Source organism: Glossina fuscipes, unplaced genomic scaffold, assembly GCF_014805625.2.
Source record: "Glossina fuscipes isolate IAEA_lab_2018 unplaced genomic scaffold, Yale_Gfus_2 121, whole genome shotgun sequence".
Taxonomy (NCBI): domain Eukaryota; kingdom Metazoa; phylum Arthropoda; class Insecta; order Diptera; family Glossinidae; genus Glossina; species Glossina fuscipes.
Window position 1 is genome coordinate 5,388,106 of NW_023998464.1, and position 27,218 is coordinate 5,415,323.

Below are 27,218 nucleotides of genomic sequence, written 5' to 3' on the forward strand. Positions count from 1 at the left end.
CTTAATATAATAAAATAGATACGAATTTATTACTCATCTATTTTTCTTTACTGCCTATTTCGATACCATTCGGATTTATCACAGAGCTCACTTAGTTATAATGAAAATGCTGCGCCATAAAATTTCCAACACTGCTGATGAATGAAAGCAATACGACTACCTGTCATAGACATGTCTTTATGTGACAAGCGTATTCTGTTCAATAAGTAATCCTTCACCATTAATACGAGAGAGCAGTTATTTACATTTCTCTTCACTCTTTTATGGAGAGAATTTGACTGTTGCTATTTTAACTTTAGATTTAAAATGGAAAGAAAAAGCAATCGCAAACACTACTGGCTTCAAGGTGCTTTCTAAAGGAGTTCATTGCTCCTAATAAACACCAATATTTAAATACTGCTTTTATTGCTTCTGCCGCCATCGATTGTTACTCAGTAGAGAAAGAGGTATATAACTACACATAACTTCTTTCCACGTAAGTGAGTGGTTTTCCATTATGCGATTAGTGTTCAATTTGCACGCGCATTTTTTACATAATTTAAACAATAAAAAGTTTGTTTATTTCCTATATTTCTTCAAACATTCGACTTACGTGTATCTCGTTATACCGTGCAGCACGCGTGGTACAAGGGGATAGTAATTTCGTGTGAATGTATGCAATACCCGGAGGGGTTTGAGATGAGCCTAGATTTTGTTATACTGCTTTGTTATACTACTGTCCCTCCGTTCGTCCTTCTGCCTTATTTGTTGTGTTCAAATTTAATGCCGCTATTTTTGAGATATTTTGATGAAATTTTGTGCATTCAGTTGTCTTGTCCCATGAACGAACGCTATTGAAAATCGTTTGGATCGGACCACTTTTTCGATCACTTCCCATATGAAATCTTATTTTGAAAAGTCGTTGTATGAATAGAATATTTAGTAGCGTGCTGTGGCCCACTGCAACATTTTTACTTATTTATGTCTATCGCATCTCATATATGTTAAAACCAAATGATTATGATTAATGATATTATGGCGCATGTCTCATGGATTCTTGCTGAATGTTTACGTCGTTTTATACCGTAGTTAATTTCTACACCAAGATTCTTGATTTGTTTTAGTTAATATGCCCGATTTTTTTTTGTATGGTGCAATCTTTTTTGCTCCAACTAAAGTTTTATTTCCCTTACTCATTACAGTGATTTAAAACGAACGAAAAAGAGAATAGCGAGGATTTGCTTCTTTGTTTGGTCGATTCTTTGCACGAAACAAAGATGGCATAGTTTGTCTTTTTGCTTATATGTACGATTTTTAAATCCAAAAATTCAATTACACGTTCACTTTCCTCTAAAAGAATGTATCGTTAGCTAAAACATTTTTAACTAACCACCAAATCACTATCACCAAATTTATTTACATTTATTTTCAAAGTCCTATGATCGAGCCAGTTCCAATTTTTTTATTTTTTATAATAAATATTTTATTTACTGGCTACAATTATACATTTCAGCCATAAACACATTAAGTGAAAATCTTAAAGTTAAAGGCTCAATTTACGTATTTCAAGCGAATATCACTACTCAAACGCACTGCAAAGTTAAGTCTGAGCATTAAACACGTAAAACACCTAGGTCAAAGTATATGGTGTACGATGTGATACGCTACCAATCAGAAAAGCAAGCAGCAAAGGTATACAGTATACAATATCTTGGCCTGAAAGCATTAAAAACCGACACAAGTCCAAGTAACTATATACATGTATATGATCTATGGCACTGAGATTCGAACCTATTACCATCGACTTGAGCCTTATCCGCTGGGCTATGCTGTATCCGCACAGCATTAGTTCTAACTGTTTGTCAAACGAGATTAAAAGAGCTCGTAATGGGAAAAATCTAACTGTTCAAAACTTTTTAAAAGAATTTTTTCGTCACTTGGTTTTTCTCGTTATTTTTATGCACAAAACAAATATTTGATACTTAGTATGATAGAAGAACACTTAAAACTCTTCGTAAATTTGTTCAATCAAAGTCAAAAGTACACGACCTTCCACTACGTATGGTGGCATTTGTAAGATATTCGCCACTTTTTTTCTAAGAAACTTATTCAAACCAAGTACGTAAAGGGCTTAGTTAACCATTTGAAATAAAGTCGTTTTAACATCCTTTATCGATAGTTTTTCTCGGAAGTCGAATTGTTAATTGGCCTCTCCGAATTGTGCTAGTTGCGTTTGAGCTACTATTCTTTGCAATCTTAATTAATATCCTCCATTTATTTTTTTCGGCTGATAGATGCCCTGACTTATCGAAAATTAACTCTATGTAGTTCCTTTCCACAAAAATTGTACGAGCGAACGTATTGAGAGTATTGCTAGCATCCAAAATTCAGTATAACATCCAAATTGTTCGGCTTTTTAATTACTAAACGTTTGACTCGTTCCGCTGCGGCAAGCCTACAGTTCTCACTCTCTCTCTCTCTCTCTCTCTCTCTCTCTCTCTCCTTTAGAATCTATTGCCACGTTGTCAAAACGTTTTTCAAATGCTGCCAAACTGATGTTGTCTTCAAACTCCATGCTGTTCTTTTTGTACTTCTTTTTTATTATCATTATCATAGTTTATTTTTCTGTTTATTTATATCCCCTATAAAATCCTAGAAAGTAAATTTGGGATAATAATAACATAAAAGGTAGATCTTGATTGTTTTTGAAATTTTACTCGGCTTGAATAAGTTAAACTGCAAGTTTATGTAACCAATTTACTTTGATTGAAATGCCGAGCATGGACAAAATTACATAACCGTGACATACGCACCATGTTGACCTGCTAACAAGCCATTGGGTCTCTATTTGCTTGTAGGACAGGCGCAATTTTTTGCGGGATAGATACGTAGAGTGCCTAATTATCTTTCAACGCAGTGTTTTCCCATTCTTGTACCAAAGCCGCAAATTGTGGGTTAGTACTGGCCAAGAAAGATTTTTGGTGATATTCTAATGCTTCTCAAACGAACACCGAACCATTTCGGCTGGGTATATGGGCGCATTGTGATTTCGGAATATGGAAGCGTTTGGCAAAAATACATTACATCAACTATAGTAAAAATTTTCATTCTCAGTAATCAGGCTAGTGATGTCATTGAGAGGGCCAGCTGAATACCACAATGGTAAGCAAGCAGTTCGAACCTTAGGCTCGTTTATAGAAACCAGCCGCAGCAGCAATGTGAACGATGATCCATCGGACCGTTCCAGTTTCTCCCAATCATCAAACGTTCAAGTTTAATGGTCATCACTGCGGAAGACGTCCAGCGTTTACTTTCATAATAAAGGGTTTCGCAATTGCACTTGGCTTTGTGGAGCTATCCCTGAACTGTTTTTATTGAAACAGTATTACTCAAAAGAGTGTGAAGTTCTACAGTTACTTTGTCACTTTTCCATTGTCTAGCGGCAATCTTTTTTAATGCTCGTTGGTATCTTTTAGTTAAGTTTGGGTTTCGCCGTGTAATTCGGCTGCTTTCGTCGTACAGGCTCCCGCTCACAAAGCACTAATCATCTCTTTCGAGGTTTGAGAGATGGCACCGATAGCTTGATTTAATCGTCGTTGCATGGCGTTCATATTTTTTTGTCTATTCCCCGTAAATAAAATCTCTTGAGAATATTATATCAAATGTTGATCTTGATATTTCATTTGATCAATGAGCTTTAACCTGCACTTTGAGACAATTTTTAATAAAGCCGTAAGTTGTTTTGGCTTATAAAAACACCTGAAGGCGTTTGACATTCCTTTCCATGAAACAAATGGCTTTCAAATTTTAAGTGATTTCTACGAGAAAGCTTCCTTTTTCGTTATGGTAGTTTTTTTAAGAGAAAAAGTTGTAAAATGAGATGAATTATAGGTATTATTCGGCTGTACATGTAAAGATGTGGTTTAAAATGATTTTTGTGTTATTTTAGTTATTATGTATTAGTTGCATCCTTTCTTTCCTTAACTGGTATTAATTAAATAATAAATTCTTGTTGCTTCTGCTTCTTTTACTTTTAATATGATATATGATCTATTTTGTAAAAATATGTATGTTTGTATATATGTGCACATTTTTATATTTCTTTGTATTATTTATAACATGTACACGAAGGTATAAGTATACCACCGTACATACTACTAATAATATAAGAACACATGTAAATAAATAAATAAATGAACAAACCTACGCTTTTTAAATTACTGTTGGTGACAATTTGGGAACCAGCAAATGAGAAGCTTTCCGGATCGCCATTGTGACTTTATTAAAACACAGGTCTCTCACAGTTTCTCTAGTATAGTGGCTTATGAAAATTTAACACATATTAGACAGAAAGTGCAGGGAAACTATTTTAGATATCGAAATGATCTTTCGATAGCACACGAGAGTGGATTCATTTTCTTAGATATTTTAGATACGATAATAAATAATACGCTCTCCCTTTTTTCAAATTTCGTTGGTCAGATATTAAGAAGAAGCAGTATGCCTTTTTTAATATAAAATGGACATTCATTCGAATGTCCCTGGGTTATCAGCGTTTATAAATGTTAGTATGTCACTCTCCACATTTCGGAACGAGCAATAGTCGAGCTGAAAACTCTTTTCGAATGAAACATTAGCTTTCTATGCTAGACTATTGCCCTAAAGCCGTCCCTAAATGATGCCTTAACAAGGGCAACATCGAGAAGTACATATTTCAGAAGGATTCGTAAGCGATAGTTGTAGTGCAAGTGCGACCACAATAATCAAAATATTGCAACTTTGATAGACATTGATAGACCCGCTAATACGCGCATAATTTAAATCATCCAAGATTCGTTCACTCCACTCGAACTCAGCTAACAGGTTTGCGGACGTGAACACTGTAGCATGCATTTTCATTGTGATGCAGTAATTAAATTTTAAAATCAACTGTTATTCGATAATGAGAAAAATAAAATTTAGTTGAAAAATTTGTATACATGTCGAATGTATGTGTGTGTTTTTTAATTATTTGCTTATTCAATTCTTCTCATTAGAAGTGACAACGTTTCTTGACATTATACAAACAACATTGCTTAACCTAATGAAACTGTATCTTTATGCACGTCTGCGGGAAAATGGAATGCTAAAAAGAATTTAAGAGTGTTTATGTTTAGCCAAGAACGCAGTTCAACGTTCATCTAAGCTTAAGCTTAGTTATTATATTAGTTCGTCGAACTGCTTTTTATTGAATGTTCAAGTTTATGTTAAGACATCGGTAATGCACGCCCATCGAGAAGAGTTTATTTTATAACGTAAATTCAGTGCAATGGAGCGCACATTATATAAATTGCTGCTAAGGGCCGTAAATGGTTTAAATAAATCGTTATTGAGACTGCATTGGCTTAGTCGTGCTAACCGACAGTAGGAGTGCATTGAGCAGCGAGATCGGACATGGAAATTGATTTCAGTCAACATGAATGACAACAATGAAATGTAATACTACGAATAGTGGTCTGTATTCTTTCATGATAGTAATATTGCTTTATTATTTATTGTATGCTTCGATTAATTCAACATTGCAGCGATAGAATCGAGATAACACATCGGAAGCATATTCTAATATAGATATAGCTAAAGGCACGCATAGTGTTTTCATTATGTATCGATTATCGGGGTCTCGAGAGCATCCGAATGTGGATCTTGCCTTCTTTATGGAGGACTCAATATATGGATGAGTTAAAACAAAGTTTCTCGTAAAAAGCACAGTTAAATCGTGCGCCATTTCTATGTTGTCCAGTTCATTTCAGTCTATTAAGTATTGGTAGAAAATGCTTTCCTTCCTGAAAAAATTAACTTCTTAAGTTTTTTCAAATTTGGTGTCAAAATATTAAGTGAATACCAAGCAACTAATTCGTTTAGGTTAGTTGAAAGGCCTCTGGAGCCTAGGGCAATGTTAACAGAGTTAGCGCACAAAAACTTGATCACTTGATCATGAGAGATCGTTAATGTATAATACAAAGAGAATTAGTCTAAGGTGCCACCTTTGACGTATTGCTGCCGAGCAATTCATTCGAATGGAACAGATTATAGAGCATTCTACAGGCTCGTTTAAGGAGGCATTAGTTGATCTATATCTATGTAGGTGTGAGAGGAAGCCTAAACCTTTGCTTTATTCTGCCAAAAGCCTTACTAAGGTTAAAGCATTCTTGTTCTATATAATATATTATAATATAATCTGATATTCTGATTACTCCTATAAAATATGTCTAATCAGAATTCCAATATCACAACTACTTTTAGAAAGAATCGCCTGTCTATGCTTGCAGCACAATAAAATTTTTAGTGTTCGAAAATTTATAAAAACATATATATAATATAATATAATATATATAATTTATTTTTTTTCGTTTAAATTTTTCAATTTCTTTTTGTATTTTATTTGCTTACCTGTAATATACGTTTCGGTAAATTACGATCATCTTCTTCGGTAATTTGTGTACGATATGTTTGACGATCGAATTGCGGTGGATTGTCATTAACATCCCGTACGTTCACGATAACGGTGGTGTAGTTTGTTCTACGATTACGTGACGCTTCTAAGCGTAACTCGTACTGAAACATTGAAGACAACGGTTTAAAAATCGTATTTTTAAGCTTGAGTTTACATTCACAACAAAAACATTTTCAATGTAATGTTGTGTAACTACTTAAAAATGCCATAAAAACCGAGCAACATTTTTTAAGATCATTAAATATGTCCAAGAATATGCAAAACGAAAAATATAACGTGCGTTTTACTCTATGAATTGTTCTAAATTTTCCCTCTGCTAGGCCAACCACAACCGAACTGACTAAAGTGAAAATCATAAAAATTCTCGCAAACGAACATTTACTTTGACTATTGTCACAAAGCAAAGTTTTGTGGTTAGTTTTGAGTAAGTCTTTCGTTCGCATCTGCGAAACGGAACAGGCTAAATAAGCCAAGACAAAGATGGAATTCTAATGACTTGAAAAAATTCGTTTCATATCATTTGAAAAGCAGAAAAATCTTTCCTAAGTTTAGTTTGCATTCTGTATTTTGCTTTCGGTTTTTTCTTTTACGGTTCCTACAAGTTGCATCATATTTTTTTAAAACTGTGTATCGAAACAAACGACAATGAATGATAATATGAATCCAAATATTATACATTCTTATGATGATTTGTGTCCGTTCTTAATCGAGTTATGAAAAGTTTTTGTGTTGTGTGATCTCTATAACGACATGATAACGAATTAAAATTTATCTGCTAACAAATAAAAAACTTGTAATCATTATAAATTGTTTATTGTAAAGTTAATAAAACATGATGTTATGGCTCTTTTTATAAATTGCTTCATAAATGTATTTCATTTAATGTAAAATTTCCTTGGGCATCGTCGAAATTAACCCTCCGTTTTACGCTCTAATATTTTCATTACTTGTTTAAGAATTTAATAAACTCTGTTTTGGTCAACTATTTTTGTAATTATGTACACTTTCTCAAGTACTTACTCTTGGTCTGGTTTCATAATCTAAAGGACTTGCTACATAGATTGTGCCGGTTGTGTTGTGAACACCAAAAGCGTTGCCTACGTTACCGCCTGTAATCGCGTATCGAATACTTGTAGCTGGAAAAAAATTAAAAATATATATATGTATATACATTATATATACATAAATTATTTCTCTTAGGAAATCCTTGGTTGGTTTAAGTAAATGATTTAATATTAAGCATTCTTAACCAGGCAGCGAACGGAAAAATTGTTCTTTAAACCTTGGTTATTAAAAATTATAGACCAAATTCGACTTAACCTATTAGTGATAAACTGTGATTATTACTACAGGGAAGAATAAAAAAAAAAACCATCAAGGACAACTGTTTCCTTTGAAAACACGCACCAAGTTAAAGAGACTCGAAGCAAGTAAATCTTACGCCACAACTAAAAAGCAATATGCAGTCTGTTTTTTAAAAATGAACCAAAAGGGACTTTTTGCTTAACACTGCACTTACGATACCTGCGGATATGAAGGACTTTTGGTTTTAAAAATTTCGCGTAGAGAAGTCGATAACTTTGGATGTTATACATTGGTTTGTGATGGGATAATGAAGCAGATGCATATGTCTGCTCTTCTTTTCTGGAGCACGTCTATTTCATCATTTCCATATATCGATTTTTACGCCTAGCCAGAATCATAAATTCTAAAGTTAAAATCTTAAAGAACGAGCATCTAAGGCTATTGGCTTTATTGAAAACTCTACCCCACCTGAAATCGGAACTCACAACCATTGAGTTGTTGGATGAAATCCTTTGTCTACTCGGTCACTCAAGCGGATATTAGATGTTGTACATTGGTTTTAAATGATATAATATAGTAAATATACTTTTTTTTTTGTAACACGCTGCCTTTGCGACCCACGTCCACAGTGCACAAGAAGCTAAAACAATCTCGGAAGACGCCGACAATTTTTTCAAATTTCCTTTTTAACTTTCAACCTTCTATTCTCAATCAAATGAATAGTGTGTTTGCCAATTTGCACCGTCCTATCTTCATTTTTGCGACTGTGGAGCTTCGCAAAATTTACTCGTAGAATTGACCTGTTCTGTAAAAATAGGTATAGGAAAAACCACCAGTGAGCACAGTTTCGTTATATTGGCGTTGCATTTCCACATGTATACGCTACAGCATAGGTTTTCTGCGTTCGAAGACAAGCACATCCCAAGCAACTGTTTACGGAATGCGATCATATGTGAATTTAAAAGAATAGCGTCGTATAATCGTTAATCAAAATAGTTAATACTATAACTTACGAGAACCGTAAAATATTTTAAAATGGAACAAAAAATTGGCAGACGCCCTGATATTATGACACATTCTTAGCTCAGCTGTCTGTATAAAGTGCTATTCCAAAGCTTGTTTCGTTACACGGTTACACGGTGTAGTAATACACCTAATTCTCTTTTTGCACGATAGGTACGATCCCAAAAAGTTCAAGTAAAAGGGTGCGTGTGAAGAAAGATATTGGCTAAATGGAAATGGAATGGTTCCAGACCTAAAAAACCGTCTAAAAAGTACAACAAACAATATTAAAAAGTTCTTGTTGGAGTTCGCTTCAAAATTTGTTTCGTACATACACATTTGAATCCGTTAAACGTATTATGAAAAATCAAACTAAATTGTGAAAAAAAGTACATTACGTCTTTACGCGGCATAACCTAACTTAAGAAATTATAACGCGAAGTTACATGCGTACTTGTTAGGAACGAGAATGAAAAAATTCATAGACCCACCAAAAAAAAAATTCATACAATATTCAAAATCGTGTTAAAACAAAACAATTCCAAAAATTTTTTTTTGTTTTTGGCTCATGTTAAATTAAGTTTCCTGTAAAAAGAGAGTTAAATGTAAAATATTTTTAAATAAACACTTTTTTATAAACAATTGAACATATTCCAGCAGGAAAATGCGATCCATCAACGTAGTTCCATTCAGAAATAATCAGTCTTATCCCTCTCTAACATTTTCAGACCTTTCCTATAAAATTATTTGTCAAGAGCCTTAGAGTGGGCTGTAGTCTTTCCTTCTGGAGCATGATTGCAAAGAGGATACGTAGGTCAGGAACTTCGATCTCAATTTATGCAGTTTGACCAATGTTGCTGTCGAGTTCTCGCGTGGTGTATTTTATCCCAAGTAAGAAAACTCGACGAGCGGTCAGCTTTTTTTATGTTAAAGTCAAATATGCCCTTTCGACATATTTATTTGGTGTTTTTGGGCAATGTTCTTATCAGTGATAACATTTTTCGCTCATTCATTGTCATCGTCATCTAAGTTGACTGACGGCTGTTAAAAAATTTCACATTGATGATGCCATATACAGCGTGCAGTTCATCATTAATTTGTGTTCTCAAAATCAAATAGCTAAGGACGGGCCGATATTCATTTTTTTTTCGCTCCCAGATAAACACACCTCTTCGATAATATTGACGGATCTCACAACTTGAGCCAAGATATTTGAATTGTATATGAAAAAATCGTTGCCATGCTAAGGAGTATTTACTAATTGCTGAGGGCTATCTGCTGCGGCTGATAGACGAAACGGCAGGCATAACTAAGCGGATTCGACGACGGACAAGAACATATATACTTTGTAGAGTCTCTAAAGTTCCTTTTTATAATGAGATGTTTCGACAACGATGTTTCCTTTTTCTATTGTAAGGTAATATCCTTCATGGAAGGCGGGTGGAAAATTTTGTCGTTGTTTATATTGTGGTCTATAAGTAACCAGGAAAAAAACTTCCTTTCTTTGTTGAAAACTGCGGTGTTCTCAGGTAACATTATTCTTCAATATCTGAGTACAACAACTTTTAATGTTTTTACCAAATTTGAGCCGGATAGCTTGATTAATGCGACCATAAAAATGTCTACCGTAGACAATACAGAGACAGACGGACATCCTTACATCGATTCGCAATAAATGCAAATATACTTCATAGGGTCTCTGAAGCTTCATACTGGATATCCCTTCATAGGCGGTTGGTATAAAAATGAAAATATATATATATATATCCGTGACAGACAATAAAAAAGAAATCAATATCGAACATGAAACATCTATCGTATAGATGAAATTATAGAGACAGGCAAGTAGATATGATATGATGAAGTGGTCAATAATTTTTCTTTTTCATTTATTTAAAATTTTTATTTTTCTATATTGTTTATTAGTCAGAACGTGTGAGAGGACCCGTACGCTGGTAAACCGACATGAGTCGTTTAATGAAATCACTCTCTGCGTAAACTCCAACACGGGCCATAAAATTTCATATAGAAACTTCTACATCAGCTATTTAGCTCAAGTTAACTACTACCCATAGGGAGCAAATACAACAAACAGATAATTCACATGATTTAATGTGTATATATACATATATATATTTTTGAAGAAAATATATTTTAAATGAAGATTTTAAAAAGAGTACTTAAAAATTCTACTTACTCTCATTGTGGTTTTTGGCATTAATTGTGAGTACTGTCGTCTGTAGGTCAGCGCTTTCATCAATTTCAGTCTCGTATAGAAATTTATCGAAATAAGGCGGTGTATCATTTTTATCGGCTATACCAATGCGTACAAATTTTGTAACTGCAAATAAAAGATAGTAAACAACAATTTTAATCAAAATTTTCTGTTTTCTGATGTAACGAAAATTTTCATACATTTTTTTAAAATAATTTTAAGGTAAATATTAAAAAAAAATTTTTTTTTTGTATGTGCATTGAAAAGTGTGCTTATGGAAAAGTTATAAGCAACAATGTTTGTATGTTTGTCTTTAAACCTCTGAGTTGTAAACACGTTTGCGAAAAGTAAAATTTTTCCATACCTCTGTGCAATGCATGCGTTTCCCTGCCTTTGCGAAAACTCAATACCGAAATGTTTTTTATATTACACGCTTTTGATCGTCGTAAAGCCAGAACTTCGTTTCACTTTTAGTTGCAATACACATAAAATGTTTACAAATTTTAATGTACACAAGATATTCCTGGAAAATTTTCTATTCATACCTTTTCTTTAAACTTTGGATTTTCTTTCTCTATTTCTTAAATATTTTATTCTCGCAACTTTTCCCGCACATGTGTGTATAGCGTTACACATTTCTTGGATAGCAGATGAAAATAGTTTTTTATATTTAAAAACATTTAATTTCATAACCGAAACTGGCTGTTTGGCTTTCAAAGCGCTTAAGTAATCATATGTGTGTGACATAAAAATGGAAGTTAAGAGGTCTTTTAGTATATATAGTTGCAGGTGCTTTTCTTACTTAAGATAAGAACATTACCGTTTGTTGCTAAAAATTAATGTTGATTTAGCGCTTAAGGTTTTTTTCCTTTTGTTGCTCGTGAACTAGTTGCGGGGGATATGGTAATGATGTTAGTCCTTGTGCAGAAATGTGAAGTAGATTAGTTACTCTGCGAGTTTAGAGTTATGTTTACTAATTAAGTTTGTTCTCTTTGTATTAATTGACTTTTTAGGTGGCAGGGAAAAGAGTGCTTCAGGGTTGTTAGAATTTCTCGGGATCCTTTTAGAGGAGGCGTAGTCTTACAAATAGATAGGGAACATTTAATAACTCTAAAAGAAAATTTGGGGAATTATTTCGCTGCTATCAGGGAGAAAGTATATACAATTGTTACAACCTTCCTTCTAAACTTCCTTATAGTAAGGTTAAATATTGGCATTCGCTTTCCAAAATAACATGGATCTTAACACAGATTTTCTTGATCATTATGTTGCGCGCTTGAGATTTGGTTTAAACCCATCGCCTTCACGTTAGGCACCCATGAATACATTCTTAACTTAACGCTTTTTCAGTACGAGTGTTCAGAACGATGCATTCTATTGTCTCGTTCTTCAGATCGTAAGGGACATGCACTGCGGAATTACATTGCATATTTTGTGGGCTTTGTTATTACCATGCTACATTAGACAGATTTGATCTGCGCCTGGCACTCGCAAATAAGAAAAGCACATTTTTATAAACGATGTGAAGCAGTGTTATGTACAATAGCCTTCTTAGAAGCAGTTCTATTTTACAGCCAAGTCTAAGTCTCCTTTAACTGAAAAGGTGACAGTTTAGTTTCGAAATAGGCAATAAATTGATAATTGACAAAAATTGCTGTAAAATTTAACTTTCCCTTTACAGGGAGAAAATTCATTCAAAATAATGAAATATCATGAAAGAATTATTTTCGTACATTTTTTTAACTGAATGTTACTTGAATACTTCAATAAGTCATATGAAAAGCCACTGATATTTTATCGGGCCGTAACTGTGGAGAAAAGGCATCACAAAATAACAACTAAGGTGAATACGAGACTGTGCAGGCACAAGAAAAAACCACAAAATATATATAAAAAATCGGTATATTGCTGACACGAAATCTACGAATGAAAAAAAAAACAGCGAACAATAAAAAATACACGTATTTTTATATACAATGTAATAAAAACGGACATATTTAGCACAATTCCACTGTCATACAATTTAATAGCTTTCGTGGTGCAGCAATATACGTTTGCTGAGGAATGGTCAAGCCTTGCTTCTCATCTGAATTTTTATTAATGTTTTCATATTCTCCTTTTGTGTATACATAACAAAGAGAAAAAAAACCGAAACAGAATAAGAATAAAAGAATATAACAAAAATCTCCCGTATCTGTAATGAATAAGTATTTGTATGGTTTAAGAACATAAGATGGGTTTTTTATTTTCTTTAGGAAATTGGGGAAAATTTCGCCTGAATACCACTTAAAAAGGATGTTGACAAGCCATTTTACAAACTGGGGAAAAACAATGCATTTTTTACCGGTAGAATAACTCGACGCATGTAACACTAGCAAGGGAGAGAAAAGTATGCACAATTTTCATTAATATATATAAGCAAAAGGGAGAGGATACCTAGAGTAAAATTTACAACAATCAGCGATGAATTCAAGCGAAATGCGATCCAAATAAATATGCAGCTCGTTACTACACATTACTACACTTTAATTCATATTTCACACACATTGCCGCAAACCTGGAAAGTGTAAATTTGTCAGTTTTGGTGAAATTGAAATATTTTTCAAGAATATTTTCACTTTAATTTGGTAAATAATTTCGGAGCCATAATAGGGGTACAGTCTACAGGCTGTAGGGTATAATCATCATCATCATCATCATTGTTGTTATTATAATCATTATTATTATGAATATTGTTATTAAATATTTTCTAAATTATAAACGCAGCAAACATCGTCTTTAAGCAGTTTGCGTTTTTAAGTAAATACTGCATGTATGTATGGAGTTTAGAAATAAAACCCGGCAAAATGAAATCGAAATTTAATATGAAAAATAAAAAATCGTTATCCATTACAATCGCTCTTACTAAATGTTCAGGTTTATTTACATAAGAAAGATAGCAAATGTTCGTTCGCCAGATCTCGCCAGCCGTTCACTTAAGATTATTTTCAAATGTTATTCTCTGAGGTTAATTGTCAAAACTTGATGTGTTGAGCAGCTAGTTTGCCGCTGTCAACTCATTCCCGTTTCAGCATATTCAAAGGAAAGCTAAAGCCAAATCTTATTACGAAATGCACATTTTTGATACAATTAATGAACATAAGGGAATTTCCAAAGCGCTGGGGAGACCAAAGAATTATTTTCGATGATTTTTTTTCTGCTGCCGTAAAATAAAAGGACATTATCAAAAAGACATAAACAAAGAAAAATTTGTTGGAAATTTGACGGCAGCAACTGAAGGATAATTAAGGAATATCTCTCACGCACTCACCACAAGTATTCAGTCGTGGCATTTACACTGTTTTAGTTTTATAATTTATTTGGATTGTTGCTTTGCTTGCTTGATTATTTATATTTTTATTTATACAGCAATGGCGTTACAAGTACAATGCTGTTAAGTCTACGGAGACGGCTTTAACGTGGTTTTTATATGAATCGTTTGAGATGTAGGTTTCACTTAATAGATGTGGTTTTAATACGGCAGAGATACGAAACGCGTCTGCGTTTTTCTGCCGAGACAGGACATTGTATTGTGCAATTAAGCGACGATTATTGAAAAACGCCTTTATGCTTAGCCCGACTAACGTCCAATATTATGCAGATCTTTGAAGAAATTCGTGTTGTATATAATCGGTTGTTGGCTAAGCAGTATCACGCAAGAGATAAAAAATGGCTCAGTCACTTTTGGGTCTAGAAATTTCGAACGTGGGGTCAATTTCTCCGATTTCATAAACGAAAACGCTTCTAATTTGCCACCTTCATAGGCTTAAAGTTTAGTAGGCTTGGCGAGCGGCAAACAAATTTTTACTGTGCATAGCAAGCAGTAAAACCAATTTTAATATACTTTTGAATTTTTTGTAGTTTAGCCCCATATGCTTTCATAGAGTGTATCCGTTTTGCTTTGTAATATCAAAATTATCCGCCTGAGTGCCCGAGTAGACTAGAGTCCGGACTAGCAACTCTGTGGTCGTGGATTCAAATCTCAATTTGAAGTGAAGTGAAGTGTTTTATAAAGCCGAAAGCATTAGATGGTAATGCTCTAAGACTTTGGTCTCAGGATTTATTCTCTGGCTAAATTAGTAATAATAATAATAATATATCAAAATTATGTGTGTCCGCTTGAAGATTTCTGCCAATAGTTTCGCAGCAATGAGAATTCCGAAAAAGTCCACGCACGTTAAATAGCATTCCCTTAGCAAAAAATTATAAACCGGATTAAAAAAGCTGTACATTACTACATCCCATTTGAACAGCGTGTAATAAGGAGCTTAATGAACACATAAGTGTCAAAGGGATACACATCGGCTTAATTTGTTTGATATATAGATTATATTCCAAAGATTAGTCTTGGGTAAGTGTTTGCGTAATTAAACTCTGTGGTCTATGTTATTACGTATTTTATCGCCTAGTGTTGAACAAATGTATTCAAATACATTACAAATTTAATTACTATGGCATTTTCGCTAGTCCTCCATAGTGCTTCGTCAGCTTATAAGTAGCCTTAGTTAGACTAATGAAATAAATTCTTAGAGTAAAAGAAAACAGTCGCTTACTAGTAATATTATATATATATTGTAACGTAGTAACAAATATTGCAACTCAACCCCCTTGGTTCGACTTTCACGGTTCAATTTTCGACCGTTCTTACGACTAACTCGACTTTTACCATTGCCTAAATTAAAACTCAGGACATTTCCATTCTGTTAGCCTGTGAATCCGTTTTCCGCAAAATTTCTGCCGGTTGTTGTTAATCTTTTCGTTAATCGCCAGCTGCATGACACAGGTAACGCACCGTGAATATGTGTTCTTCTTTACAATTTAGTTTCTTAAAAAATCGACTAATTTTCATCAAAATTCAAACCTTGAAAAATTGCATTTTCGTAACGATGTATATGGCTATGTGTATATAAGTATTTCTTTCTTAATGGCAATTCTCTCGGAGGGTGTCCCCTGCAGCAGAACGAAGAAGAACTGAGAACGAGGAATGATAGAGAGAGATGTCCACAGTCTGTGTATCCAAAAGTTAAGTGTTAAGCGTTTCCCGATTGAACACTCATTATACTACTAGCAAAGTAAACTGTACCGCGCTGAGATTTGAACTCGCGAATATAGGGACTTATTAGAGAGTTGCGGTTCTTACCTACTCGGCCATTCTCGGAGAGGATATTTTAATTTGACATTATGTTCCGTTTAACATTATTTTAGTTCTTCCGAAAGCGATTCTTCTAGTAAAGAAAAGGTGTAGGCAGTCACAAAGACGGTGCTTATAAGTCGGCCAAGGTGAGTTCTCGCAAATGCATGGGGCTTAACTTTTTCAATGTTAGTGGGATATAATGGAAGAACGAGGTGAGGGTTAAGTCATTTTTCATATTCAGTTAATGAAATAATCTGTAGCGGAATTTAATTTATAAGGACTAGTGATACAACTTGTAACACTTGTTAACGACGGTATTGTTAAACACAGAATAATTTCTTACTTGCAAACACCAAAATTCTATGTAACAGATTTGGAATTGCATGGTCCTGTGGAGGACGTTTCTAACTAGTAATTTTACATTAAGAGCATAAATCTCTGGCACCGTCGTCCAGAGTAAATTGTTTTGTTAATTTTCTCCAAAATTTAATCCAATTTTGTTATGAAAATTAATTATATACTCACTTTTTTGCTCATTATTGTTGTCACCATTTAATAGTAATTGTTAATATTTATTGTTATCATTAAACAATTTTTTTTTTCTACATATATAATCTCTTTTCTGCTCTGCCAAATATTGTGATGATATAATCCATTATAATATGAAATACAAGAGCACAAATTCTTGTTATAATGCATAGTTGAAGGAATATTAAAAAAAAAAAAAAAATGGTTTCTTTTTCTTTGTTATTCTTGTAAATTGTATTAAAAATGAGTGATAAAATTTTGCTTAGCTTTAGAGAACATTTCCCATTTGATCTTTAAGAACTTTTGCTAGTAAAATATTGTTTCTTGAACGGTTCTGATTTTATATCTTGTTTGAGAAACAAGCGGTAAGGGGAGAGAGTAGAAAGAGAAGATATTATTTTTCCATTTTTCAAGAACTAATGCATTAGGCAATATAGAGTGGAAATCGTCCGATAAATTAGCCCGGATATTTTGAGATTTGTGTCTTTATTAGACAAATATCTTTGTGAAATAATATTTCATCCCAAAGTATCGAAATCGTCATTACATTTATAAAAATTAACAGCTATGTGGCAATCCTTTTTAATTAGATAAAAACATGCCTGACAAATACAAATTTTTTCAAAGTTAACAGAAGAAATGAAAAATACCTATCATATAATATCACTGGAAGGAACGGTTCAAAGGAGACAATAGTCCATCTCTGTTCAACATACCAAAAAAAAAAAAAAAAAAAAAGGAGACAATAATAAATGGAGTTTTGAAATTTCTTTCTGATTTAAGCCACGAATCTTGGAGCCACCTAAAGATAGCAAAGTCACCAGGAAAGACGCGGGCGAACTTGCTAGAAAGGAATTTCAATTGGTGGAAAGAGAGATGCAATTAATGAGACGTCAATATCCTGCCGAACGCGACATGAAACTCCTTAAAAAGGAGGGAGTGAAAGCAGCGCATGAAAAGACAACCTCTCATCCTCTAAAGATTTGCTTTTTGATTTTGGAGAAAATGGAGACAATTTTGAACTATTATCATCACAATTGATTATGCTAACCGTGTACTTATCCTAATTAAACTGAAGATAGCATTGAAAATGCAATCTCGTGCGGATCTGATGGTTGTGTTAGCCGAAGAACTCCTCAAGGATGTGAGATTTCAGAAGAAAATTCCACTACCTTAATATATATTACAAGCTCCCTCATTTAGATATAGAATATGCATCATCAACAGAATTGCCGATATGTATCGCTTCCTCAAATCTTTCATGTCAGATAGATTTGCATTTTTTACTTTTAAAGCTGACGTCGAGGTCGTACCATAAAAATGAAAATAATCATTAAAGGATCGACCCGCTGCGCGGAGAGGATGATAGACTAAATAACTGCTGCGAGTTTTTGGTAGCCTAATGAGCCAATAGTTACGGGATACTCTTGCCGGAATATGAATATCAACCTCACTCAATAGAAACGGCCAATTGCACTCACCAGATGGCACTTTTATAACAAATTGGACGCCTAACCAACTCAGTCTGTTCTTAAAACTAGCAAGGTGAATAAGCTTAAGATGAATCTTCTAAGGGAGCAACGGAACTGCGGAATTTCATCTTAAGCCTGGTAAAACAAATTTAAAAAAGCTTCACAAAGACAATCTGATGAATACAGGACCAGACCCTCCTTGTGGGTGCCTATGTACTAGTCTAGAGGTAATGGAAGTTAAATGACATATTATTACATTTGCATCAAGCATTAAGTTCGGAAAAATCAGACGCACACGCTTGCTCTCCTCCCACGCACTGAATAATAAAAAAGCAGTAAGTCATTAAAAAACAAATTAAGGAGGACTTCAAATGGCTACCCTGCGGATCCCCACCGGATATGACTTGTATGCACCGTGATGTACAGAAACCAAACAAGACACGTTATGTACGAGCAATTAGATAAAATGCATGTCACGCAAGTAAATTAGTAGGAAAACCTGTGCCATACAAATTATCAAACGTCTTCGAAAAGTCAGCGTAAACAATATCAGTTTGGTTACTCATCGGAAAACCTTTATATACATCGTAAACAAGCTCCAGCTTGTTTTGTCGTAGTTGATCTTCAACATATACAGACGTCAATGACGGCCAAAACGGACGGACTAAAAGAAACTCCATGGGTGTAGGTAGGGCCCTCATTTTAACAATCTCTCTAAAATTTTCTACATTGTTCTTAGAGCCGTTCTTGTGCAGAAGAATTCAAAAGGCCTTTTTCCACTGCTCAAGAATAAATGTCATTTCACACACACACATATATTCTACCTTTTCTTTTATGGAGCTAGTTGTTATATTAATTTTTAGAACTAAAATATAGTCAAACCGTAATATCTGTCACAACCTCTTCCCGGGTTGCCATGTTATACGAACACAATCGCCATTCTTCCGCCAGGTTCTACGAATTTCCATTAAATGTTATAGGAGATTCCACTTTACAACGCAGGTTGAATGAGAAGAACATGAGCAGCGTCCGAGCGGAAAAAACGTCAACTAAACGACGGCTTTTGCGAACAGACGGCTTTTTTAGGCATGACCTTGCAAGTGGACGTTATTGAACAGAAAATTCAACAATGTGTATAGATATGTTTTGCTAGTTTTAAACCCTTATGGGTATTTATATAAATTAAATGATTTTATAAACTCGATTACCTGATAATTTAACGTGCTTTTTAGCTAAATCAATGCATGTATGTATATATTAAACAAAGTTTTCTCAGTCATCTGCAGTAAAGAATTGGAAAATGTATACAAACTGACATAAAACAGTCTCCAAAAGCACTTTGCTGTGGCCAAAAAAATGTAAAAGAGACTTAATACCTCATGTGTGCATAATACTGAGTGACAGTTCAGTATCATAGAAATTGCTTCGCATAGAGAATTTCATTTTTAAAACGCACAATAGATTTTAAATTTCAAGACTTCATGTAATGTTTTTCCGCAGTTACCGACATTTGAAAGTTTAATAGATTTCGACCTATGTGTATTTGTGCGGGTATGTACATATCGTCCCAATTTACGAAATGTTTTGATAAAATTTTGTCCCCAGATGAAAGGCAAATCCATTTTTGTCGCCATTCACCATATAACGCCCTATTTTGGTGAAAGACTTTATTTTAGCGCACTTAATATATTGGTCATTATGGAACCATCTCTTAAGCCACATCTTACGAAGAGTTTTTTACATAAAAATATAACAAAAAAGTTTAGTTTTTAGCATTGTGTGATAAAATTTAATGCAGAATAGTGATTGGACACGATTGTCTTCCGTGATAAGTTTGAATGTAAGCCTGTTTCTATGCCTAAGAATAATTTTTCCTATTTTGTAATGAAATATATATCTGAAAAATTACATTAGACGAAGTCGACCCAGCCCGACTAAGATGTCTTTACATTGTTATTATAACACATTGTGAGGCGAAGGAAACAAACTTTTCCGCCTTTTAAGTAACGCTAAGGTTTTCTTCGCATGTCATCAGGATCAGCGTAAGACATTTCGTTCATTTGTTGCTCCTTTTTCATGAGTAAACTTTTAGCAGAATATTAATTGTTTTCTTTAAGTGTTATTGTATTTCCTTAATGTCGAAATTGTAAAAGTTGTTTTTATATATGAGCGCATAAAGAATAGTAACTAAGCGACTGGCGTAAGTGGTTGGTTGCAATAGTTGTTAAAAAAAAGGAAAAAAAAAAGGAAAACTAAGAAGAGATTTAATGTAGTTTTCTTCTAAGTGTTCGTTTTCCTCATCCTTACATATTTTATGCTAAAAGTTTGGGTGAAGTCAACGTGCGACTTAAACTTATTGTTATTTTCTTACTTAAACTTAACTTGAAGCTACAAAAGAGCCTTTCGGGAGTTTTGCAATTTCTGCAAAAACTTAATTTTTCATGTTCCTGTGGGATGAAGGCAGTTTATTCGATTTGAAATATGAAAATAAGTAACAAATGACTTTGAATACACATACATACGAGGACAAGAGTACATAACGAAATACTTTTCTAGGCTTAAAGTGATTATCTGCTATATTCTACTGTTCGGAGGAATTAGTTTTTAGATGAAGAATGCAGAAATTATTACCGTCGGCTGTCGTTGTTGTGATTATAACGCATGACTGAGCAATCTTCAGGGCTGGCACAAAAGCAAAAGCCCGCATTATGTTTACAACGCGCAATCCACCAAACGGCGCCTGTCAAGGTTTCATGTTACGTCGATCGTTCGCAATTTATACACAAGTGTGCTGATTAACTATTGTTTTTTGATAGTAAAAATAGTCGTTCAAACCCAGTATTGGCAGGAAATCTGTTACTACATTTTTCAAAACTAAAACAACAATCAAGCGATGGTTTGCTACCTTCAAACGAAATCGAACAATGTTGAACGCAGTGGGCATCCGAAATATGTGGTTTCCATATAAAAAACCAAATGAAAAAAAGATTTTGATTTTAAAACTTTGCGTATAATGCAAAGAATTCTCTTACCATCATCATTGGGTGGAACTACAAACTCGAAGCCGTCGAGAACGGTCGCTGGGAGCGATCATTTCTTCCTCTTCCCTTCTCTCTCCCCTTCCTCCTATACGACGGCTTCAAATGTTAGAATGTTTACTTCAGGGCATTAAATATAGGGTTGAATTTGGTCCTCGCGACATACTCTTGCCAAGCCCAAAAATTAAAAAAATCGACGTACCGATGACCAGCCATTGCTTGCGCTCTTTTTCTTGAATCGCATAAAAGTTAATTTTTGCGCAATTTTATTAAAATAAAAAATAATAAAAAACTTGAACCAGACTTAGTCCAAACTAAAAATTCATATGCGCCAAATGGTCTTAAACATGTGCATTTAAGATAATGTGCAATAAATAAATCTTTCCTTGATTTCAAGCCGATCGTTTCGGAACATTTTCTGCAATTTTAAAATGAAGGTTTCATTTTTTCAACTTTACTTTGGGCGAAAGGAGAGTTTTCTTTGCAAAATTCCACTTTATTCATCAACATAACGGAGTCGTGAAACCCATCTTTAAAATACGCTTTCGTTCCTAACGTTACCGCCAGTAAACATTCTTTTGAGATTTCCAAACAGATAAAACTCGCTGAGGTCCCCGCAATTTACTGTTGACGTTCGCGAACAAGAACAATGTACTCGAAATCAAGACTATACTATAATCGCTCGAGTAAGTCATCCTGCGAATATTTTTCCTATTTTCGAATTTTTTTGTATGTAGCACAATTTCTTCGTGGCAAAAAAAATCCCGATATCGTTTCTCGTTTGTCGTTAGTCGCATTCCACAGCGGCTATTTTCCCACTTCGCCCAACTGACCTCCCGATTAAGATTGCCGTGGATACTCGGCTTTACCGGCAATGTTGGCTTTGGATTTCTCAATGCGTCCGCTGTTTATCAGTCGCAATGACTTAAAAACGCTATTCAAATTAAGTAGGGAGAGCGAAATGAACGCAAATGGCGGTTTTTGACGTAGAACCGCACACCTATTCAAACCTCCAAAAAACTATATTGTATATGCTTTAGTGTGACAAATTACACATTTGCGTACAACTTAATGATTATACTTTCAAGTAAAACTGCCTCGCACACAATGTTTTGCGGCATTCTGAACGAAATGGAAGTCAATTGATCTAAGCACTCTTCTCTGGATAATCCACGTATAAAATTGTAATAAATCTTACCACGAAAAAATTTTGAAGCGCCAATTTTATTATTTTACTAAGGTACAATTTTCAAGTCACTGCAAACAACACAAATCGCGTTCAAATGACGATATGTTCTGCAGAAGATTTTGCTGAAAAATTTTAAATTTTCCTGTGAAGACAATAAATAGCACATAAAAACATTTAACGTGACTGAAGCTAAGAATGTAAATCGTACCCTACAAATGTATTTACAAGGGTGCCAATATTCATGCAGCGCCATCTATAACTGTGATTCGAGAGATTTTCGTGCTTCTAAAAATGAAAATGGAAAACAGTCTACGCAAGCTTTCACTAAATGTCTTGCTTGAGAGAACGTTTAACTATGCTTAACGGTTTAACCTCATCAACTGTAGTTGTTTACTGACTGCAATTAATTTCAATACTCCACAGCGATTTTCGAGACACTGTGTCCCAATAAATTCCCTGTCCTATCGCTTTAGCTATGAACTATGCGTCACATTTCCAATTCGCGAAAAAGCTCGTGCGGACTGTGTGCAAGGCACACGAGAGTTAAGAGATTTGGTCGAATTTGTGAAATCGCATTAGTTCCGCAACTTTGCAGAAGTCAGAGTAGCGGACAGAATTTGGGAAGATATTCCAGACCGGCATTTGAGCGAATTTCAAGTTCGGCAAAGTCAGAGGAGATAGAAGCAACCCCAGGGATTTCACAGAGTTCGGACGGGATGTAAACATTATAAACATTGTTAAGTAAAGGAGATCGGTTTAACTTTTCCGTTAGAGACGAAAAAAATCTATAAGTTAGGGAGTGATGATATAAATTTCGGCCAAGTTTGATTATTGGCAAAGCGTTTTCTCTGTACTAGATAAATGCACTGGGAAACTGGCGTTGGGAAAAGCTTTGGCCCTGGAGATTTTAATGTCCCCAATTTTGAGGGAGATTGTGCAGCCTTATAGCTAAACCATATTTTGCAGATTGAGTTTTGTGGATTTAGAGATGATAAATATTCAAATAATGAAATGGAAAGCCGGCAGAGTATGTAGTAATGCTCTTCGAGTGAGATGAGCTCCGCAATGGGGTGCGACGTTGTTGTTACTTTTCCGAAATTGCTATGTTTCAAAATTTCATCACCCTGATAAGAGTTTTTCTCTCACATACCGACCGCAAAATATTCTTGTTAATTGATTATGCAGAACATTTTGAGTGGCTATATAATCCATCCTATTGGAGGAGAATAAATATTTTCAATATTTCTCCTCTAATTTGCCAGAATTCGAACTTCAAATACATTGCAACAACTTGTAATTCTGGCTCGCTCGTTCACTTCTCCTTTAATTTGCCAGAATTCGAAATTCGCTTGTTCTTAATAAAATAATCAAAAACAGAACTCTTAGAACATTCTTCTTTTAAAAAGTATACTATATTTGGAAAAGGTGACGAGGGTGGATTTGAACTAGATTTTAGCGAAATTGCGACTTCTTAATAGACGTAAATCTCCTTGGCATATCGAATACTGAAAAAAACATTTCACTACCGCTATTAGACTTGTTTAAGCACTTCTTCCTTAACAGTCTATTAGAAAAATGGGGAAGGGGAGATCCATTAATAATACCCCTATATGCATAAAAGCAAACCACAGAAAAATTCAAATAACTGGCTCTATTCATTAATATTGATTTGCGTTCAATAACTTGACAGAATCTTCAAACATGATTGGAATTTCACTTTGTTTACTTTTTTATTTACCTAAAATGCAAAACAAATATTCTAATCTCAAAACTCCTTAATTCCATATCCGCAGCAAAAGCAAAAGCTCTCGGAATAATATGCTAGTTCTATTTATTTCTTGGCGCTTTGAGCAATCTTCGCTTTAGCAGTACCACGCACTTTCCTCATTCTGTTTTTACGTTCTTTGCGCTGTTTACGAGTTTGTTTTTTAATTTCTAATAACCCATGCCGGGCCAAACGATATTTAGGTTCAAATTCCTTACCGAAATCCAAAATATCATAGATTAAGGCAAACCCAATTATTGTAATGCGAGTTAGACTGCTTTGCATGAATACTACAAAGTGAGTAACTTTAATCTTCTTTCGGGCTGTAAATGGCTGCCGTGTGTTAGCCAAATGAATAAATAAAATCTGATAATAGTGGTTTTCTCGGACAGCATATGTGGAATTCGGATAAAAATTTCTATAAAAGCGAGAGTCAACCTGTTTAGCGTCAGTCTCGCAAAACATGTGCAAAAAAAAAAAAAAAACAATTTCAGTGAATAAGTTTCTCATACAAATATTTGTTGATTTTTTCTTATCTAAATATTTTTTTTATTAAGCCAATTTTCCTTTGTCTTGTTCTAGCTTCCTCTTCATGAGTCTTTTAATATTTTCCATAAATTTTCTTTTTTCCACCGCTCTTTCTCTTATGATCACACATGTTTTTTTGCTTATCGATGGCATGATTGCTTTTATTCGAAAACCAAAAGCTTGGCATCACTTATACATATTCCATGCATTATAGAATTGCGTCAATTCTGCAAAAAATTGGATTTATATTGAGAATGCTGCGTAGAGTGCGACACAGGCACTACTAATGAAGGAGAGGCAGTATCTTCTTACAACAAACATTTATACCAAAGTTGCAGAAACTGCATTAAACTTGACAAAGAGAATATTATAAAAAAAAAACTCCAAAACGCAGTCGCCCAAAGCACTATGAACGAAAAGTGTACAGCAACTTATGAAATAGTCAAACAACAGTAGATAATAAACACAGCTGATAGGATAAAAGCGCCGACTTAGAGACTTGTCTGACAACTACTAAACAGTAGCAGTTGTCTACGTTAGTTTTACATGGCCACCAACAGATGTATTGCTTAACTACACCGTATCCGGTAGCATAGGGATCAAATAAGAGGCGATCCACGACGTCTCCAATGACGAGGAAAATCCTCTAGCAATTAATCTAGTATATCTTATTACTTAACGCCGTCGCCAATCATCACTCACCACTCACCCCTTGCGGGCATCTGTCAGCAGTAAAGAGAGAGAGAGAGATATTCTTCGCAGTTATTCTATACGCCGTGAAAGAACGAGCGGCTTTTTAATGCACATGGCTCCTAAACGTTCAGAGTACATATTCCTGGGCACTACTATAACCATATTAAAGCCATTCCCGCAATTGGATTAACTAACATTTCCTGAATGACTGTTTCAATTTTCTCATCATAGAGTTCTAAACGCTAGCATTTTTCTGGTCAATAAGCAATCAGCAGAAAATAAAATCTTCAATCTCTCGTTATTTCTGTGACTTTTCTATGTAGTGTTTCTCGTTGCCGCAATAAATCAAAGTGATGCCTCAAGTGCATCAGCGATATATGGATTTTTGGAAATCTGTAATCGACGTGGAGAACCTCGCTATATGTTTAGAAAATCAGTTCATTGCTGTAGGAGATAAATTAGTTGAGCCAATTTGTTAAACCTATAGAATTATGTAGAAGTGACGCAGTAACGAGCATGTATATTCTTCATGAACTTGAGTGCAGACACGGCTGCTGATACGTTGATCGCCCTTTTAAATCGTTTGGCTTAAAAGAAATTGTTCCCAAACTCTTTTCCTCATGACCCGGACTAAGTCCATTACGCACAAATTGAGCTTACCCGCAAACATCAACTATAAGCAATGACTAGCAAATTGCGCAATTCCACAGCAAATGAGGATTCAGTCCAAGTCCAATCTAACTACTTTCTTGCTTTCATTAATTGCATTAAAGTTGTTCACGTTTCTCTTTTTTATATTTGCCACAAATGAATTTTTCCTTTTTCTGGATCTTGTGTTAGCTCTTTTAAAAGAAAGAAAGAAGACTCTTTAACGGGATTCTGCAGTTATTACACTGCACTCAGTCATAATTGAACATTTTTAATATTACTTACTTTATAATACTTTGCATTTCTACTGGTCATGTGTTTTTGGTTATTTGTGGATGAATGAATGTATATGTGTATGTGAGGAGGTTTTTATATTTGTGTCGGTTTAATTATGCCGTTTAATGTTTAAGGCGAAACGTGCTCTAGAATAAGGCAAAGGCTTTCATGTTTAATTAATATTTTACAAGGCTTTGCTGTTGAGCTATCGTCTTTCTCTCCTATTTTTTCGCTGTTAACCCCGATGATGTTATTTATTTTCCTGCTTTTCATTCGTCAATGCTTTCCTATTGACACGTCGAACTGTCTGACAATTTACGCGCTTGTGCAAGTTAATATAAAATTACGTGTCATTGTTTCAAGATTTTAATGAAACGATACAAACAATTAACCAAACAAAATGATGCGTAAAAATTTTCGTCGTTAATATATGTGATAAAAATAAGTATATTTTTAAGAATGTTTGCACACAAGTCGCTCGTTCGAGTCTTTGATGGTATCATCAAAGTGGCCGTGGGAATTAAAGACTGCATTAAATTGGACGAGAAATATCAAAGGAATATTTTGTATTTTTTGCAATTTTTATTCATTTGCTATTATTTGTAGCTAAATAAAATGCGAAAAAAACGTTTTTCAATTTAATTATCAGTTATTTTATGATGACTCCCACTTCCCTATACTTGTCGTACTTCATAAATCCGGTTTGCGGTCTTTATTTGTATTTGCTCCCATTTCTCTTTTTTGTTCTTCTTACGAGAATTTAATGGACTTTACTTTCATTCTTTTGCTGGTGGAGTAGAGCGAAATTAATTAAAACAAATAATATTTTAAAAAAAAAGTATTAAAAAAGCTTCCGAATTTCTTTTTTACGCAAGAGAGAAAACCGCAGGAAAACAAACAACACAACAAAGTAT

The 27,218-nt window shown here is 34.3% G+C and overlaps 1 protein-coding gene across 6 annotated transcripts in view; it reads right to left on the reverse strand.

Annotated features, from left to right (window-relative positions):
• The window catches only part of LOC119640662 (putative neural-cadherin 2), a 317,900-nt gene that overhangs the window by 24,066 nt on the left and 266,616 nt on the right, over positions 1–27,218 (reverse strand). For all 6 annotated transcript variants that reach the window (XM_038038856.1, XM_038038857.1, XM_038038858.1 and 3 more), the window contains 3 exons: positions 10,977–11,120; positions 7,493–7,608; positions 6,409–6,573 (listed from right to left, as the gene is read on the reverse strand). In XM_038038856.1, coding sequence (XP_037894784.1) covers positions 6,409–6,573; positions 7,493–7,608; positions 10,977–11,120 — 425 coding nt within the window. The remainder of the gene's footprint in view (positions 1–6,408; positions 6,574–7,492; positions 7,609–10,976; positions 11,121–27,218) is intronic.